The sequence below is a fragment of the Glossina fuscipes genome, unplaced genomic scaffold (assembly GCF_014805625.2).
Source record: "Glossina fuscipes isolate IAEA_lab_2018 unplaced genomic scaffold, Yale_Gfus_2 174, whole genome shotgun sequence".
Lineage (NCBI taxonomy): Eukaryota > Metazoa > Arthropoda > Insecta > Diptera > Glossinidae > Glossina > Glossina fuscipes.
Genome location: NW_023998517.1, coordinates 2,317,698 through 2,334,903, shown reverse-complemented (window position 1 = coordinate 2,334,903; position 17,206 = coordinate 2,317,698). Strand labels below are relative to the sequence as shown.

At 36.0% G+C, this 17,206-nt stretch overlaps 3 protein-coding genes across 4 annotated transcripts in view; all 3 read right to left on the bottom strand.

Annotated features, from left to right (window-relative positions):
- Positions 1–6,482, bottom strand: part of LOC119641748 (protein single-minded) — a 46,954-nt gene extending 40,472 nt beyond the window's left edge. Inside the window, exons 1-3 of one of the 2 annotated variants that reach the window (XM_038040582.1) lie at positions 6,445–6,482; positions 6,112–6,376; positions 5,956–6,035 (exon numbers count right to left, since the gene is read on the bottom strand). In XM_038040582.1, coding sequence (XP_037896510.1) covers positions 5,956–6,035; positions 6,112–6,125 — 94 coding nt within the window. In that variant the 5' untranslated portion in view covers positions 6,126–6,376; positions 6,445–6,482. Of the gene's footprint in view, positions 1–1,451; positions 1,593–5,955; positions 6,036–6,111; positions 6,377–6,444 lie in introns of those variants that run through there. The other variant, XM_038040584.1, reaches the window with a different exon arrangement.
- Positions 6,483–6,539: 57 nt separating this feature from the next.
- LOC119641763 (DNA damage-binding protein 1) lies at positions 6,540–11,102 on the bottom strand. Its single transcript, XM_038040599.1, has 12 exons — positions 10,888–11,102; positions 10,613–10,761; positions 10,293–10,555; positions 10,006–10,211; positions 9,867–9,949; positions 9,649–9,802; positions 9,333–9,588; positions 9,034–9,265; positions 7,620–8,976; positions 7,369–7,558; positions 6,905–7,301; positions 6,540–6,840 (listed from the first exon to the last, which is right to left on the bottom strand). The coding sequence occupies exons 1-12, from the start codon at positions 10,964–10,966 to the stop codon at positions 6,760–6,762; spliced, it is 3,447 nt and encodes a 1,148-aa protein (XP_037896527.1). The 5' UTR covers positions 10,967–11,102; the 3' UTR covers positions 6,540–6,759.
- A 1,208-nt stretch (positions 11,103–12,310) lies between these two features.
- On the bottom strand, positions 12,311–17,112 carry LOC119641762 (coatomer subunit alpha). Its single transcript, XM_038040598.1, has 2 exons — positions 15,973–17,112; positions 12,311–15,904 (listed from the first exon to the last, which is right to left on the bottom strand). Exons 1-2 carry the CDS (start codon positions 16,916–16,918, stop codon positions 13,155–13,157), a joined length of 3,696 nt encoding a protein of 1,231 aa, XP_037896526.1. The 5' UTR covers positions 16,919–17,112; the 3' UTR covers positions 12,311–13,154.
- Between the last annotated feature and the right edge of the window lie 94 nt (positions 17,113–17,206).

Below are 17,206 nucleotides of genomic sequence, written 5' to 3'. Positions count from 1 at the left end.
ACAGAGGGACAGACAAGTTTAAACAGTAAAAAGTGAGTGTATCTCAAATCCTTCTAGTTATCGCATACATCCGCACAAACATAATGCGTCCTTGTATTATGAGTAGTGCAAGATATAAAAAATGTTACAAATTTCGATTATAAAATATCTTAGCACTTTTCCATGTAAAAAAATAACGATCAAACAAGGTGAAATTTTTGCCCACTTTACTGTAATGTATAGTGAGTAATTCATTATAATTCTTAGAAAGCACAAATCGATCTTCACCCAGTTTTTATAAGGGGAAGGCGTAGAGATTCGAATTACGTAGATTCTTTCGCAGAGCGTTTGCATAATACCGAAGTCAATAACTTTTCAAAAATGTGATGGAAAGTGAAGGAAATATTCTTTTATGAACTCCGATAATACCGACGCACGGCAACAGAAACTTGCCTCTTTCCATAGAGGAGTTTCATTGAATTTTTGTCTGAATATTTCAGCATAGCTACCATCACGCTAAGCAAATCCCGTGGTCAACAACAAATTTACAGCAAAAATTTGATTAAATGATGTGAGTGCTCACATTCCATTCAATTTGCTTGGCTAAACCACTGCGAGAGAGTCCTCCCTTTGATAATGTTTAAATATCTTTATACCAAGCGAATGTCGTCCCTGTGATAAATTTTATTGACTTAACAATTACGCTGGTATAAGAAGACGGAGTTGATCCTTTCAAACCAAGACTATGATTCTGGATAGAGCCTAATCGTCTTTGATTTTTTCAAATTTTAGGGGGAAACCTGTTACCGAAATTGAAATAGGAGCAATCGGGACATTGTGGACGCCTGTCTTAAGCTCGTATTTGAGATGCAGAGCAGAAATTCTGCAATTCTTAACAGCCACGCCGATTAGGCTATACCCATAAATTTTGTGAAACTAAATAGTTTCGAAGCATTTTTATGAGAAATGTTATGATAATCAGTTCTAATCTCGACATGTAAAGAAAACTGCCAAAGTCGGTGAAGTCCTAACGCTTAGTGATTGGTGTCATATCCACTAGGCTGCAGCCAACACCTTTAAATTTCTTTCTTTCCTTTTCCTCATTTCTTTCTAACCGCCATCACGTTACGCGAATAGTGGGCATGCCCTGAATGCCCTGAATGATTGGTCATATCAAAAAAAAAAAAAAAGTATATATATATGTTAGATGGGCTAAAAAAGTATTGAACTTATATAAAGCGTTAATCGGTAACAAATTTCGATGCATCCGGAATTAAATTGAATATATCGGTTTTAACCACTTGTTTACTAAGTATATTCGCATAACGTTTCCGTTAACATTTTAGAAGAGCTTCGCATTTATTCGATTTTTAATATGCCATTTTTTGAGAAATACCTTAGAAAATGTTGCAATGATTTCATCAAAACAAGTATCGTAACGTATTATTTGAGTTGTGTAGGAAACCACTTACTTTTGTCAGGTATCCGTTTTGCCGTCGGTGTTGTGTTATATTATATCCGTTTTAAATTTCCAAGTTGGAAAGCATACGAGTTAAAGAAGAGTAATGGAGTTTATACAAATAATTTACTATCGTATATATGTATATATATGCATACATACATACATACATACATATATGAATATTTATATGTAACAAATATTTTAAATACGTTAACTACACATATATTTTTATTAATTCATTATTATTATTATTATTATTATTATTGTGCAAAAAAATATTTTTAAAAAAAACATCCTACAAGTGTGGCACTTGTATCTGTCATAAGAGAAATTATAGGTTTAGTTGTCGATTGTAAATAAATTTCATATAGCACACACACGGGTTATTATATTGACATTTAAAAATCGCTTTTAACGTTTTAAGAAATTCTATAAAGAATGCAAATTGATGTAAATTTTACTCAATATTTTGTTACGGCTATCGATCTAAAAATCGTTTTTTATTTATTTAGTTTAATTATTTATTTTTATTTCTTTGGAAGAATTTATTATAGAAACCATTAAGCTGTAAAGTTAAAGGAGGCGACTTTTTATATGCGCGCAAAGCTTTCTCGTGAAGCGCGACAACGATGCACGGCGAGCGAAAAACCACGATTGGATGCTGATTACAAATCGAAATCATCAAATATCCCTATTCACTCACACAAGAAACCTAACGGAAAAGAAACATTCGAACAAAAAAACCGAAACAAACACACACATTTACCAAAAAACAAATCGATTAACAGAAAGGATATTTTGAAAAAGTAATTTTTTTCTAATTCTTAATTACTGTTGATGGTATTCTGGTGGTATTCATTTGATGACTGATTGAAATCCGCTGACATAACTTACAAAACAAATGATAACCATGCCATTTGTATGAAGGCCGCACTCTTTCTCTGGCTTTGTCATTATTTACGCGCTTAAGCTGCTCTCTGTGTTTACGCTACTCCTGCTTTCTCATATTCCGTTGCTTTTCAAAGTCGTGCAAGCATTTGACATGCGTACGTTGTATAAGGCAATTATTTTTTTAAATATTATAATTAGAGGATCTTACGTGTTACGCAATTAGAAGAGAAAAGTATGTGAACTTCAATTTTTTTATAGAAAGTTAGCTTAATGTGCAGAGGTATAGTTAGTGGCAACCAGACCTTATTATTGTTCCCAACGCCGCTTGTGGGACAAGACCATGTTAGGATTGTGCGGATGGACTGAGTCTAAGCAAATGATTCTGAATCGATTCATATTACATTCTGAATCGATTTAAGCTTGTCTGTCCGTCCCTGGATGCAGCTGGAATTACAGCTTTTGTTTTTGTTTTGAATGACCAATCGTTCGGCGATTGCCCACTATTACTGTAACCCGATGACGGCCAGAACGAAGAAGCGAAGAAAGGGAATGATGTAACGAGGTGGCGGCAGCCTAGTGGGTTTGTAAGCCTTTTCCCACTGAACACCCACCACTGCCAAACATCGACTAGGCTGCGCCCACCGCCTCCCTATTTGTTTCTCCTTATTTCTTCCCTGAGTGATTGGTTGTGTCATCAAGACCAAAACATCGACAAATAGGCCTCATAAGATTGAAATAACTATTCAGTGTTTACGCAGGAGCAAATAAGCATCGTACCATGCGTCCTAAATCACCCGATCACACGATCGGCTAATATAATACTTCACTGACGTAGTGATAAGAGTATGCTTTAAAAGGACGGAACTAAAAAGCATAGTCAACACAGTTCATTCTGAGATTAAATTTCTCTAAAATTCAGTTTACGATGCATTTTTGGGGCGAATTTTCTGGCAAAGGGAAATATACTGCATATAATTTGGGTATATGACATACTTTTGGGGCAGATTGGAAATATTGACCATTTCCGTTATCACCCCTCCCCTCCCCCTCCCTTCAAAATCTCGCCAATGGCCATAAAATCATACTAAGATGAGCACATGATCCTGACATAATATGTTCATAATCAATAAAAAAAAGTTACGTTGGGATGTGCACTTACTTGAGATAGTATGTATCCTATCTTCGCTCCTAAGCAGGTACGGCTTCTTACTTTGCTGACACTATGTTAAGAGCATTTAATGCAATTTGATGAACACTGCTTTTTCTTAGGCATTGTTTTGTTTTTTTTTTTTAATAATAATAAGCAATAACTTTGAGTCAATTAAAACTCAAATTTGATTCGAAAGCTCTTACACGTTCTCCTATTGATCGCTTCCCATAGAAATTGAATTCTATCATATCCATAACAATCTACTTTCATAAGTCTCCATGCGTAGGTATACATAAGAATCGAAGCCTTCGATGCTTTTCAAGACATTTTATTTACTAAAACCTATTAAGCCTTCGAAGTTTAAAGATTGTTCCATTCATTCATATACATTTAGTGTTACATTAGACTAAGGAAAGAAATTTCCCATCAAGCCTTGCTCTTTATTAGTGTTTTTATTATTATCTTCTGGGGTATTGTCTTTATGCACAAAACCGCACACTCATTCGCGTTTAAAACACTAAAAATGATTGCATTCTCATCACGTTTCATTTCTGCGAAATGTTTCGATTCACATATGTACCTCATCTCTTTTTGGTATTAATTTGAATTTATTTCAATTTCCTTTACATGTGTGCTTATGGAGAGTTTCTTGTATTTCCTTCCTCTCTCTCATTCGTTAACATTAATATTAGTGTATATATTTTCATTCATCGTCAATATGGGGGATGTTTCTTTAATTTTTATAAAAAATGGCGTTTACTTCTAAAAACCTTTCCCATTAGTTCTAATATAAACAAGTTTTAATGGACGTCAATGATTATAATAAATATTAAGTCAGACATCAGTCTATTTAGAGATGTTAGTAAAAGATTGTGGCACCTCTGACCGTTATATTAAAATCTATACCAAATCCAAGCATACAAGGTTTAACAATATTTGTTTTTTTTTTAGATGCTTAATTAAGATGAACTAAGCGAATAATGAGCCAGATAATAAACAGTAGTAATTATTTGCAAGAAATGTATATAAAAATATTGTTTTAATTAAAAAATGATGAATATTGTGGGTGTTTTTCTAAAAGTAAAATCAAATCTGATCTGGGAAACTGAATGAGATTTTGCAAAGAAATTTCTCGTTTAACAGATTTTGCGAGGAAATTTCTCATTTATCGAAGCGAGGATTTCTACCAAGTTAAAAGATTTCGCAAGGAAATTTCTCATTTATCGAAGCGTTGCAATCTATTGAAAGCAACTCTATGCTCTCTCTATTCTCAACGCAGGGTACTTTTTTTATTAACCTTGTAAAAGGAAAAACCAGCTAACGGCTTTTAGCGAATATTCAAAGCAATTTTAGAAGTGCACAAAGAAGTTATACGAAGTAAGTAATTACGGAAAAAAAATTTAAAAATATCGAAAGAAAATATAAGAAAAGAACTACTTTCTGTGCTCAGGCGAGTAACGTTTTGTACAATTACGCGCACTATATGTACGCATTTATATGAAAATAGCATTGCAGTAAACATTTTTACTTTAAATTGCAAAAGCAGGTTTTATATGAAATAATTGGGGAAAAAAAACTATACAATCTATACACAATTAAACATCTTGAAAAAAAAAACAAATTAGAAAGTTATATTCGGCGTTGCCAAATCTCGCTTACCTGTCACTAGGTTTTTCGCATTCTACTCTCCAAGTTCTTTTATTTGATACCCAAATCGCTACCATTATTAAGAAAAAAGTAATTGCGTTGTCTACCATATTCATTTTAAAATTAAACCATTTTTAGGCAGATAGTATGTCTTCATTTGAGGAGTGTACAAAATAATTGTAAAAATTCTGTCCTGTTTGCCCTGTGATAAATAAGAATAAAACCTCAAAAAATTTTAAAAAAATGGGATTTACTTACTTTGTAGGGGCGTGGCCGATTGGTTCTATTTGCGGTCCTAAAGAGTAGACTGTTTCGTAAAGTCTACAAGCTTGAACAAACTAGTTATTTAATAAGAAATTCATTGAGAAACTTTAAGTTTCCTTTTTAGGATAGATGTAAAAGGATTGTGTGTGTTTTGCATGAAATCGAACCAATCGCAAAACTGCTCGTAATTGTCAGCCAAAACTGATCTGTGTCAGCCTTTAGCTACAATTTAATGCATAACATAATAATTATGTTCCCCTTAAAGCAATTTTTCCCAAATACATTTATACAACAAATCCAAATAATTCGGTAAACTAAAGCAAGTGAATTTGCTATAAAACTATTCCGGAATTGGCTCCTAAGGCTTATTGGTTGTCTGTTAGGTATTTCTCTAGTTAATAAATATTTGTTGAATCTAAAATATATAAAACTGTATTAAAAAATCATCATTTGTATAACCGTAAATTTTAAATATCCCACGAAAAAACCTCTTAAACTTCTGCTACTATATGTGAAAAGCTTTTTACCGACGTTGACAAGTTTTGGACTCTGTGCACCTTACCGATATCAATGCTCATATTGCCATCCATACCATTATGAACAATTGACTTTAATTTCGTCATCAAGATCATAATCGGTATCCTAAAAAGCCACACCTAATTAGGTTGAAATAACATTTTATAACAAGTACTACAACCTGTGTAGCATACATACTTACTTTGCCATTCGCATTCACAAAGCAGTCTCTCACCACATAGGAACAAAGACAGAATTTCGTTATATTAAGTTGAAAGATATTTTATATCTTAAACTAGCGATAGTGTTAATAGGAAAACTCGGAATTATTCCGTAAAAAGCGCTAGCAAATATCTGCGCATGCCGTATAAAGTATTGTTTTGATCTGATCCATTTTTTTTTTTTAACATAAGAATATCTAGATCTAGAACAATTGCTGAGAGCAGATCCCTACTACACGTCAAAAACTAGAAACCAAAACCGAATATATGCAAACTACTATCATTTGTTTGTTAGAATTAAACAAGATACTTACCCAAGTCGATCATCCTGCACATCCGTTCCTTTACGTACATTTATTGTTCAGCATTGATTTCCCAATCGAATGCAAAGAAAGGGGCGTGCGCGGCGTATATTACATCATTTATCTTCATTTATTTTTTAAAAATCCTTTTTAATTACAAACACAATTATCGGAAAAAACGAATTTGCATGCACTCCTGCACATCTCGGCATTTTACAATAACAATAAAAGGCTTCTAAACAAAAGAGGAAAATAATTTCAAAAGTGTAAAGACGTAGATCTTACAGCAAGAAACTCTTATAATGTGTAAACAATACAATGTTAATGTTAATGCATTCGCGTCAGGTCTTCGACAATTTTAATAACATCATCAACTTCTGCATCTTTCTTTTCCCCATTCATGGTAACCTGAAGAAATAAACATAAGAAAAGAATCTGAGCACTAAACTAAAGGAATATTAAAATTTATTACCTCAAGACCTAAAACGCATTCTTTCATTTTTTCGCGATTTAAGTCCAGAAAACTTTCTATTAAATCACCATCAATGAAACCCTCACATGGTTCAAACTTTTGACTAGTGTGGAAGCTACGATAATATGAATGATCTATTTTGCCCACCGATTTTATGACATTTGTAAGTCTTTCTTCGAGACTGTGTAAAAAATCATAAAAGTCTTGAGGTATCTGCGTTACAATGCCAATAGCACCGTTCACGGTCCCGAAAAGAACGCAGCCTTGATTTGGTGTAGTGCGTTCTCCAACATTTTGCATAACCAAGGAATCGTGACGAAAAACGTTTACCTTATCTCCCAAATGAAAACGGGCCACTTCGGGTAATAATTGGCGCTCGTCGTCGGTTGTGGCGGCACTATACATTTTTTTTAAAAGATTAACTAAGTATGCCACAGAGTGGATGAGATTTGCAATCATTTCACCTGTCTTTTTGACAAACAAATAAATTGCCATTATCTTCGCAACCTAAGAAAGTGTCATCATCAAGTATTTCTATGGCTCTCATCCATTTCGGATCGCTATCCCGAGCAATTTCCACGAAAATACCTTCCATCTGTTTGTGTTGTAATAAAGTCAATGAACGCATTAAATCGCCCACCAATATAAAGTCACCTAAGATACAAATTAACTTTACAAATAAATCACATAACTGCAAATAAACCTAAACACAAACCTTTCGCTTTTAAATATAACACTGTTATATTGTTTTTTATGTTGCATTCCATGCGTAATTCTTTTTCATTAGTCCATTCATACAAACGTACAAAACTATTAATTCCAGCCAACACTTTCCCATTAAATTCTACCAGAGAAATGGACGAGCCGTCAATTTTTGTTTCAGCGACTTGAATTAGTTTACCATCATGATAATGGAATATAATGATACGACCAATGTTTGGCTCGGGTTCGTCGGCGTAAACCAAAGCGGTGCAAACGACATAGTACGTGTTGGGATCCTCTCCCAGGGTAGCCGACATTAGAGATATGATATTTTCTGAGGGCATAAATTGATGAGCATGCAACACTTCAAAAGTATTTTGATCAATTATCAAGAGATTATTCATTTCTAGCTCTTGACCGATTTCCGCACTTGTCGTTGACGTATTACCGCTACCTGGTTTCGGCACGATATTCGAAGCATAAGTGATATTCTGGGCTTGCGTAGAAGCACTTGGCCGTGTTGGTTTCGGTCCACTTCGGCCTTGGACATCAATGCGTACTGTCGCCACCGCAAAGGTCTTGGAACTTTCCTGATAAGCTATGCGCCTGGGTCCCTCTCCCAGGGGAACGGTACGTATATGCAATTTTTGTATTTCATCAATTGTGCCTAAGATTACAGAGTTTTTTGTTGCTAAAGCCAAACTGTCGGGGTAAGCCTGGGCGTTCAATGAACACATATGATTGACTTCCTTTAGATTGACATTGGAAAAGACAAGCTTATGATTTGACGAATAAATAACTGTGGGTCTGTCTGAGCATGCAAACACGTTAGTGGTTGCGAACGATTTAAATGTACGCAAAGTGGTCGGTTGGGTGCCCAAAGTTACCTTCTTTTTATCACTCAAAATGCCCGTCTCCTTATTAAGTATAAAATAGAACATGGAACCGTCACCGAGGGCGCATAGCAAGTAATGAATTCCTTCAAAAGTAGTCATTAAAATCGATCGAGGGATAATTTCTCCACCTAATTTTTCCGTGTGATAAACATCTAGATTTGGCAATGCTAAAATTACTGCCGATATATCAGTCCATAAGCCTGCAGCCACAAAATCTGAACGGGGTTTTCCATCATCCAAGGGTGTAATGTCTAAGCAAGCTACTTCATACTCTAAAACCGTTTGGTGTTGTTGTATCAATTTACCATCTTCAATTTCAATATAATAAACATCGCAAGCCGAAGCAACTACTATTTGCGTGGAATTACACGATACTACACCAATTCGTTTACCTTTTGGCGGCTGCCATTCAAATACTAAATTCTTAGACGTGCTTTTAATTAAGCGCACCGTTAATGGTGTCACTTGGACAATCTGGAAATTGTTTTCTAATAAGCTAAGCAATTAACATGAATTCTATTATAAAAATACCTGATCAAAGTCCACATTAGCGCAATGAAAAGTCTGCTGATCGCTTAAGAAGCCGGGTATATCTGTTTCTTCGACTTCTTCTCCTGTTAAAGTTAAAATTCTAGTATGACCTACAAAAGCTAGGACCAAAGTATTTTCATAAATGCTGTCATCGATTCCCACCTTCAGAGACCACATTCCTTTAATTCCAGGTAAATCAATACAAGCATGCTCTTGTATACCAATACCAATTCTGCGGTATCAAGGAAATTCAATCATTTACAGAATTGTCAACTTGTCTCAAATCAAAAATATAGTACCTAATAATTCTAAGTGAACCGTCTTTAAAACTTCCAGAACAAGTTATAATTTGCCCTTGACCTTGGCGATCCAAATCGACCACACTCAGATCCAGAATGGGTCCAAGATTTGTGAAATTTTCCATTGGAATAACATATGAGCCATTCTCATTAGCTGTCGTACTTAAGCGTACCAATTGGGAGTCTCCATGTTTCGATCCAATAAAGAGAAACCCGTTATCTAAATATGTTATACATTCGGGTATGGAAATTTCACCTGCAGCACATGAAAACAAGTTTCTAAAGTCATTCTCGTTAGTTAATGCTATAAGCCTACCCAATAATTCTACTTTAATTTCCCGAACTGAGGCGCCTCCTTTGCCGTTATCATTTGTTTCCAAGAATAACATGAACAGCTGACCATACATATTGCCCAAGAGATACCGTTGACCCTTACTGTCCACACGCGCATAACAATTTATGGTACTTTGCTATTTTACAAAAAGAATAATTCTCGACTATATATGTATATAAATAATAGGGCAAAAAAATTACCTTAAATGTAGAAGGAGCAACAGCGTGGTAACTATTGCCGTCATGATAAACAATTGACTCGCGCCCGATGACAATGGCGCCACCTAAAGTGGATTATTTGTAATATATGCAATAACAATTTTTCTTGTTACATATTTACCTAGAGGAGTTGGTACCGGTATTAACATGGTAGCTTCGGTTTCAACATTGTCTTGTTTCCAAGCAATTTTTGTGAATTCCTTTTCGCGCAAGTTAATTTCATGAGTTTTGACATGACGACCATCATTATCTTTGTGTATAACGATTATCGTAGGATTGATGCATCCGTACAAAAATTCGACATCATACACATTCAATTCATCCATTCTGAAAGTGAAATGAATTTTAGTCAATTTCAATTTTTGCGAGCTAATATTCTGTGAGTTGGTCCTCATTCAAGAAAGGTACCTTAAATTTGTGGCCTTTAGTTCGCTAGTATCTTTATCAAGCGGAATAATTGTAAAAAGTCCCATGTACAAACACATGCCTATCACCCGGGCTTTAGGATCAATGACAGCTATGAAACCACCCTCCGTAGGTGGGCTGTACTGATGCGAAACGTTGCCATGAGCTTTGGTTATGACGCTGATTTGATCGCCTAACATGCGACATTCTAAGATCATGACATTGTAGCGATGTGTCAATATGAACAATAAATCCTTTTTACTATCCTGCAACGCAATCATAGAATTAAAAATTTGCGATTGCTTTAAAAAATTCTAGAAAACCTGTGGACGAAAATGCTTCATAACTGCAATTACACCGTTTATGTTGACTTCTTTAAGAGGCCGCAAGCCTTCCGGCGTGACTAAATCAATTTCCAATTGACTATTGCGGGCAATAATCAAATTAAGGTCCGTTGGCGAAGTAAAATTACCTACAAGTACAAAATATTGCAAATTTTCTCGGATGACATTATTGAGAATTTTGCGAAATTCAACGTAAAGTTCAAAATTTGTTTTCCGACACGCTTAAATCCCGAATTTTAATTGGCTTTACTCACCAGTAACACAAGCTACCACAGCTGTGGGTTTTTGAGCGGTTACCACATAATGATATTGCGACATTTCGTTAGGACGCATCGATTCTCACCTTACGATTTCCAAATGTTTACTAAAAAAAAATTATAAATGTCTAAATTAAATTGTTTTCTTTTACAAAAGTCAAGAAATCCTTTCTGTCTTTTGCTCTACCGCGGATTAATTATTTTGACGCCACAGGGCGAATTATGCTATCATATTTTGATGTTCTGCTGAATTATTTTGTTACAACAGGGTAAACCACGTTCAATTGTGTTGATGCTCATAAATCGAAAATCTTAAAGCGGTATATAACAGTAAAGCATAATCACAAGGTTGCATTATGTATTCGATAGAGTCATAAAACTTCCTATAAGGATAATTGCTTTTTCTTGCAGAGTTGTAAAATCACGTTAATTTGGTTATTATTTTTTCGGTATTTTTATTTTCACATCGATCAAACAATGAACACAAATCATAACTCAATCCAAAACTTTATGTCAATTTTGTTGAGAAAATGATTAATTTTCATATTTACGCTACTTTAGTGGTTATAATACAAATATGAAAAATTGAGAGGTCTCACTTCAGTCAATATTAAAAACGGGAGAGTCTGTTTAGTCCAAAACAGTAAAATTTTAAAGGGCGGAGTTCTAGTGATGTCGTGCAAGTTGTAAGGATGAACATCGCACGTCGACCAAATTAGTGACTATGTCAAAAATGAAGAAACGAACCCACAAAATGGTATTAGACGCTGGCCGACCAAAAGTGGGCGAGCCACCAAGCACGATAGCCAATTAAGACGAGCCCAGTGCTGTGTAACAAGAAGTTAGGTTAAGAAGTAGAAATTTAATGCTTTCCTTAATCGATTAACAAGATTACAAAATTAATGCAATCCACTCAAAAATACGTCTACATTGAACTAAGAGCTGAAACGTTGGCATTTTTGACAATTTTTGTTATTTATTTATGGTCCTGGATATAGTAACTCAAACATGTTCGAATATTCGTTGCTCTCTTTTTTTTTAATAAATGCTATCATATCCTTAATGTAGTAAAAGATAAAATATAAATTTTGTATTTATTGTTGTTCTTCTTGTTTATTTCGAGGCAAAGGTTTAACGCGTTCACGTAGTGTTATCATAAAAAATAGCGGGGTATCCTTAGCGTGCCAGTTTTAAACATTCGATCAATATTAACCAGATCACGCTTTAATTCAATAGCCCTGCCTAGATAAGCGTTCAACAGACTGCGTATCAACTGCCGTTTCTGGTTATAATATTTTTGTGCAAATTTATGGAAAGTAAATATCGTACCTTATGATTAAAAACAAGAATTAAAGATTGGAAATGCGTGTAGATGATTAAAAACGCAAGACTTCCAGGATCTGGTGAATCCGTAATAGATGAAAATGTCCTGTTTTTTATTTTAAGTTATAGAGAGTTAAGTAAATTAAATTCTTGAAGAAGATCAGCTAATAGTCAATAAAAATTGATTCTTTTCTCGTACAATATGAGAAAGTGTTGGTAATGAAGAATTGAGACTGTCTTTATTCGCAGAAATTCTTGGTTGCTATTTTCCTCTTCTACATATTTTACAGCTACTCGCATTCCTTATGGAGTGTTAAGCGTATATTGCTTGGAAAATCTCAATGCTCCACACTCCAAAGAAATTCCTGAGCTTCCAATCAAATATACGCCTATCTAGTCGTAGTGGTGCCAAATAATAATCTAGTTATGCTCAGACATTGGTGGCACTAAGTTGAAAGCATTAAAAACTCCATCAAGTCTTAATGTGTTATTACAAGAAAGACAATCATTATTAAGCGGCAGAAAAGATGGAAGCCTTCAAACCACCTACTCTACTAAGCTTGGTTGATTACGAGAAACTTATCAAAACAATTAGCAAACGTTATCACTATGTATGAAGAAGGATCTTCAAGCGAACCCATTAACGAATTTTAAGAATTATTCATACCAAGCTTATGTAGTGCAATTCCTGTGAATATAATTTAAAAAAAACTTGTTCAAAAGATGGGAGAAGAGCCTTTTGTGGTTTATAATGAGATATTAAAACAAATAAATGAATGCAGTCGAAGATATGTTCCTTCCTGTAGGATTTTTATACTTTATAATTTTATTATTCTTTATATGTAGGCATACTCGCTTGCGACACTTGCATGTTTAGATGATTCAGAGCTTATATAAGTATACGCCCATATAATAGTTTCGTCACTTTATATCAAAACCTTTTAACGGAACTGTAAATTTGAAATGCGTAGCCCTATACATTCCTTACCTATTTGGCTGACTTCACAAACATTGCATAGTTTGTTTTTGAACTGGGGATCATACGAAGAACAGCAAAAAGGACAGATGATTTCGGGCTGCTTACCTCTATATAAAGGTTTATAACTAATGCCACAAATATTAAATGGATTAAACTCTTCATATTGTAATTGGTACTCATCGACGAGATTAACTTCACAAGCTTGCAATATTTTGCGCACTTGTTGTGCAACCTCCGGGCGCGGACCTAATTCTAACAATCTGCGAGCGAAAGAAGCGGTGGTCTTGTAATTTTTCAGCTTGAAAAACATATTTAAGGCGGTACGCAATGTGAGAATTTGATGCACTGGTTGAAGCTTACAGTGTGTGAAATAAGCGGCCATTTCGCATAATCTCTTTTGTGCTTCTAATGAAGATTTGGGCAGACTTTTTCGAGCCGTTTCCATTTTTAGTCCAAGAATGTATTCGGAGCATATTTTTAATAATTGCTGAGCTTCCGCGATATCTTGTCTAGTGTCAACGACTAACAGAGGAATGCTTATTAAAATCAAATGAAATTTTTCAATTGCTTCCGAGAATTTGCCGGCGGTTGTCAGTTGATATCCCGTTTGTAAACGTTGAACCAAATCATTTAGTTTAATACCCAGAGCAGGACGCTGTTGTTTTATGTTATTCTCAGTAGGATTTCTTAAAGGATGGGCAAAAAGAGGCAAACAATTTGGAATTGCTGTGAAGCTGGTCCTTGCGCATGTATAATTTTGCATGAATAAAGCTTTAAAAGGCTGAAAATTAATAACGCCAATTTGATCATGCAATAGACGAAAGGAAGATTCAAAAGATCCCGCTTTGATGTGGTCCAATACTAAAGGTGAATTATTAGACCAATGTTGAGCGGCCGAAATGCCTTTATTTGGTGCCGCGTAATAGCAATTATCCAGAGCTGATGCTTTAATTTTGGATGCCAATTCTTCCGGAACGACCACATCATCATCACCTACATCCCAACCGGCGATAGCATCGTCTGGACCATCAGCATCCGGCTCAGTATCAATAGCGTCGTGCATTTCGTCATTGCCGTCATCTTCCATACCTAAATCAGCATCAGCCCCCCATCCATCGCCTCCGCCAACATCTAAAGCTCCATCAGCATTAACATTCAAGGCTTGTCGAGCAGTTGCACTAGTGGCTGCACGTGTTATCATAGCACCCTCAAAGAAACCTCTCGATATACTTAACAAAGGCCAGTTACTCTCAACGTGCTGTATCGGAACAGGTGGGTTGAGCAAGATTGCATTAGGGTTAATTTCAGGTAACACATTTCCCTCTTGTGTAATAATTTCTTGTAAGGCTGAAGACTGTTCATCTAGGCCATGCGTAGCAGCTGTAAGATATGCTAGCGACATTTGTCCACAGTTTTTTAAAATGTTGACGCGCTCTTTGACATCGCCCAAAAGTAAGGCGCCTTGATATTGGGCTGACACATCTTTTCGAATTTCAGCAATTTTATTCATTTTCTTCAGTTTTTCCAAATTGCCAGTAATAAGATAAAGAAAACTCAGCTTGTCGAAGTTCTTGGTACGTTGATAACACATTTCGACAATCTGATGATTTCCTTGTAAAAGAGCCACTTGCCCCAGTCGATCCCAACAATCTTTATCGTCCAGGGCTTTTGCAGCTTCTAAGGCTATATCAATGTTGCCACATTCCAACGCCAATCCGAATCGGGTCTTTTCATCTTTCACGAAGTGAAGAGCTACTTCAGGATAACCTTTCTGCTGTAGATACGCTATAATACTTTGACCGACCAATCGTGCATTACGCACCATATGCAGAACTTCATCATATTTGCGATTGATTAATGCCAATTTGAATCTGTACTCCGTGGGATCAATGTGAAGCACTCGGGTACGGCATTCCCTATCTAAACAAAATACTTGATTGCCTTTAACACGCGTTAAATAAATTGGCAAATCAAGAGTGCGGATAATGCCATGATCACCATTCGTAATGGCGTATTTGATGTGATTGCTTGTCGTATATATGAAAACACCAGAATCGTCCCAAGCGCCAGATTTTACACGACAGTTTTCTTGTATTGTACACAGATACTGCAGACGTCGATCACAAATAGTAACAGAATGCTTACAGAGGAGAGCGACGAGTGACATATCAGAAGACCACACGACATACCGACATTTAGCTAGTTTAATGCATCCCACTGATACAAGACGTTGGACTTCATACAATGTTACATATTCGGGATCACGAATAAGCAACATTCCCGTGCCTGCATAAAATATTTCCTCACAAAACGTGGGAATTTTTTTAGTAACCTCGTTTTTGAAGTTTTTTATTACGAGCTGTTGATTTCGATCAAGCACTGCGAAGCGATTGCGAGCTACCCAAATTGCGGTGATGCCCGACGAACGTTTGCTGTCATTTTCATTTTGAGATTCAGCATCCTTGGGTATTTGGCATAAGTCGTACGTACTATTTTCCAAATTGCGACTACATACAAGAACAGCATTCAATGCCGGATTAAAAGATATACTATGTACTGGAGGTTTACCACCACCTCGCAATTGCATCACAACAGTATCTTTAGTTGTGGTGAAATCAAGTTTGCGCAAGAAACGGTCCTTCACATAATACAAAATATTTCCATGTACACCGTAGGCTGGCCGTTCTCGTTCTAATTTAAATACAACCATACCTGCAAAGACACATGAGAAATTCTCAATGACCATGGTTTTTGAAAAACGATTCGAAAGTCAATATTACCTCCATCATGGCCAGCAGCGAAAAGGTTTAGCGTAGGATGCGCAGTCAATATCCAGAATCTTTCTCCATCACGACGGAACGTAAACAAGCATTGTCTTTTGGTCATATCCCACACACGTATGCTGCGATCCTCTCCATTGGACAAAATTAGATCCTGCCGTGGATGGAACAGTACGCAAGAAACATTATTATAGTGGCCACGACAAGTGTCAACTTCCCACGCCTTGTATTCATTCATCCGCCATAACTTAACTAAACGATCATCCGCTCCGGACACAATAAGAGGTAAAGTCGGATGAAAATTAGCCCAGTTAACACCGCGATCATGACCCTCAAGAACATGTTTTACCACGGCATCAGCTTGCCCAAACAGATCCGTAGTTCCAGGATGTCCCTTGAGATGCTCTTCTAACCCTCCGGGGCCAGGAGCCACATTTTTCTTGCGTAGCCCCGAAATGTCCCAAACTCTTACTGTTTGATCCAGGGAAGCTGATACGATTTGATCTTCCGTAGGATGGAACTGAGCGCACATTACATAGTGGTTATGTCCAGTAAGAACACAAATGCAGTTTCGTGATTGCCAGTTCCAGATGCGAATTGTCTGGTCATCAGATGCGCTAAGTATCCATGGGTACTCATGATGGAAGGCAACCGTCCGAACATAATCCAAGTGAGCTAGCAGAGTGAAAATGCATCGCCTTTGCTTATAATTCCATACTTTAATTTTGTAATCGTCCCCTCCTGATACAAACAGGGGCATCTGATGATGAAATGCTACACTACGAACTGGGCCATCATGCTCATCAAATTTTTCAAGCAAAGTATGCATTCGATAGTCCCATAGCTGAATAACACCGCTGTGTAAGCTTGTCAAAATCCATGGGCGCTTAGGATGAAAAGACAACCCCTTAACACGCGCAGACTTAGACTCGAAATTCGTTAGCATATTAAATAAGGTCCGCTTATTAATACTTCGTCAGGATTATTATTTAATTCCTTAATTTTTCCTTTATATTGCAACTGAATTCTTTTCACTGAAGTTTTTTTATAAATGCAAAATTCACTTCCACGTCAATGATATATAATACAAAATATCGTAAAATGAAATCAGACAAGAAGAAGCACATAACCGTCAGATAGCGTATCTCGACAAACCGTATTTTTTTTTTCTGTTTACTTTTTACAGACTTTGTTTTTATACGATACTTGTTTCATCTTTAGTCAACACATTTTA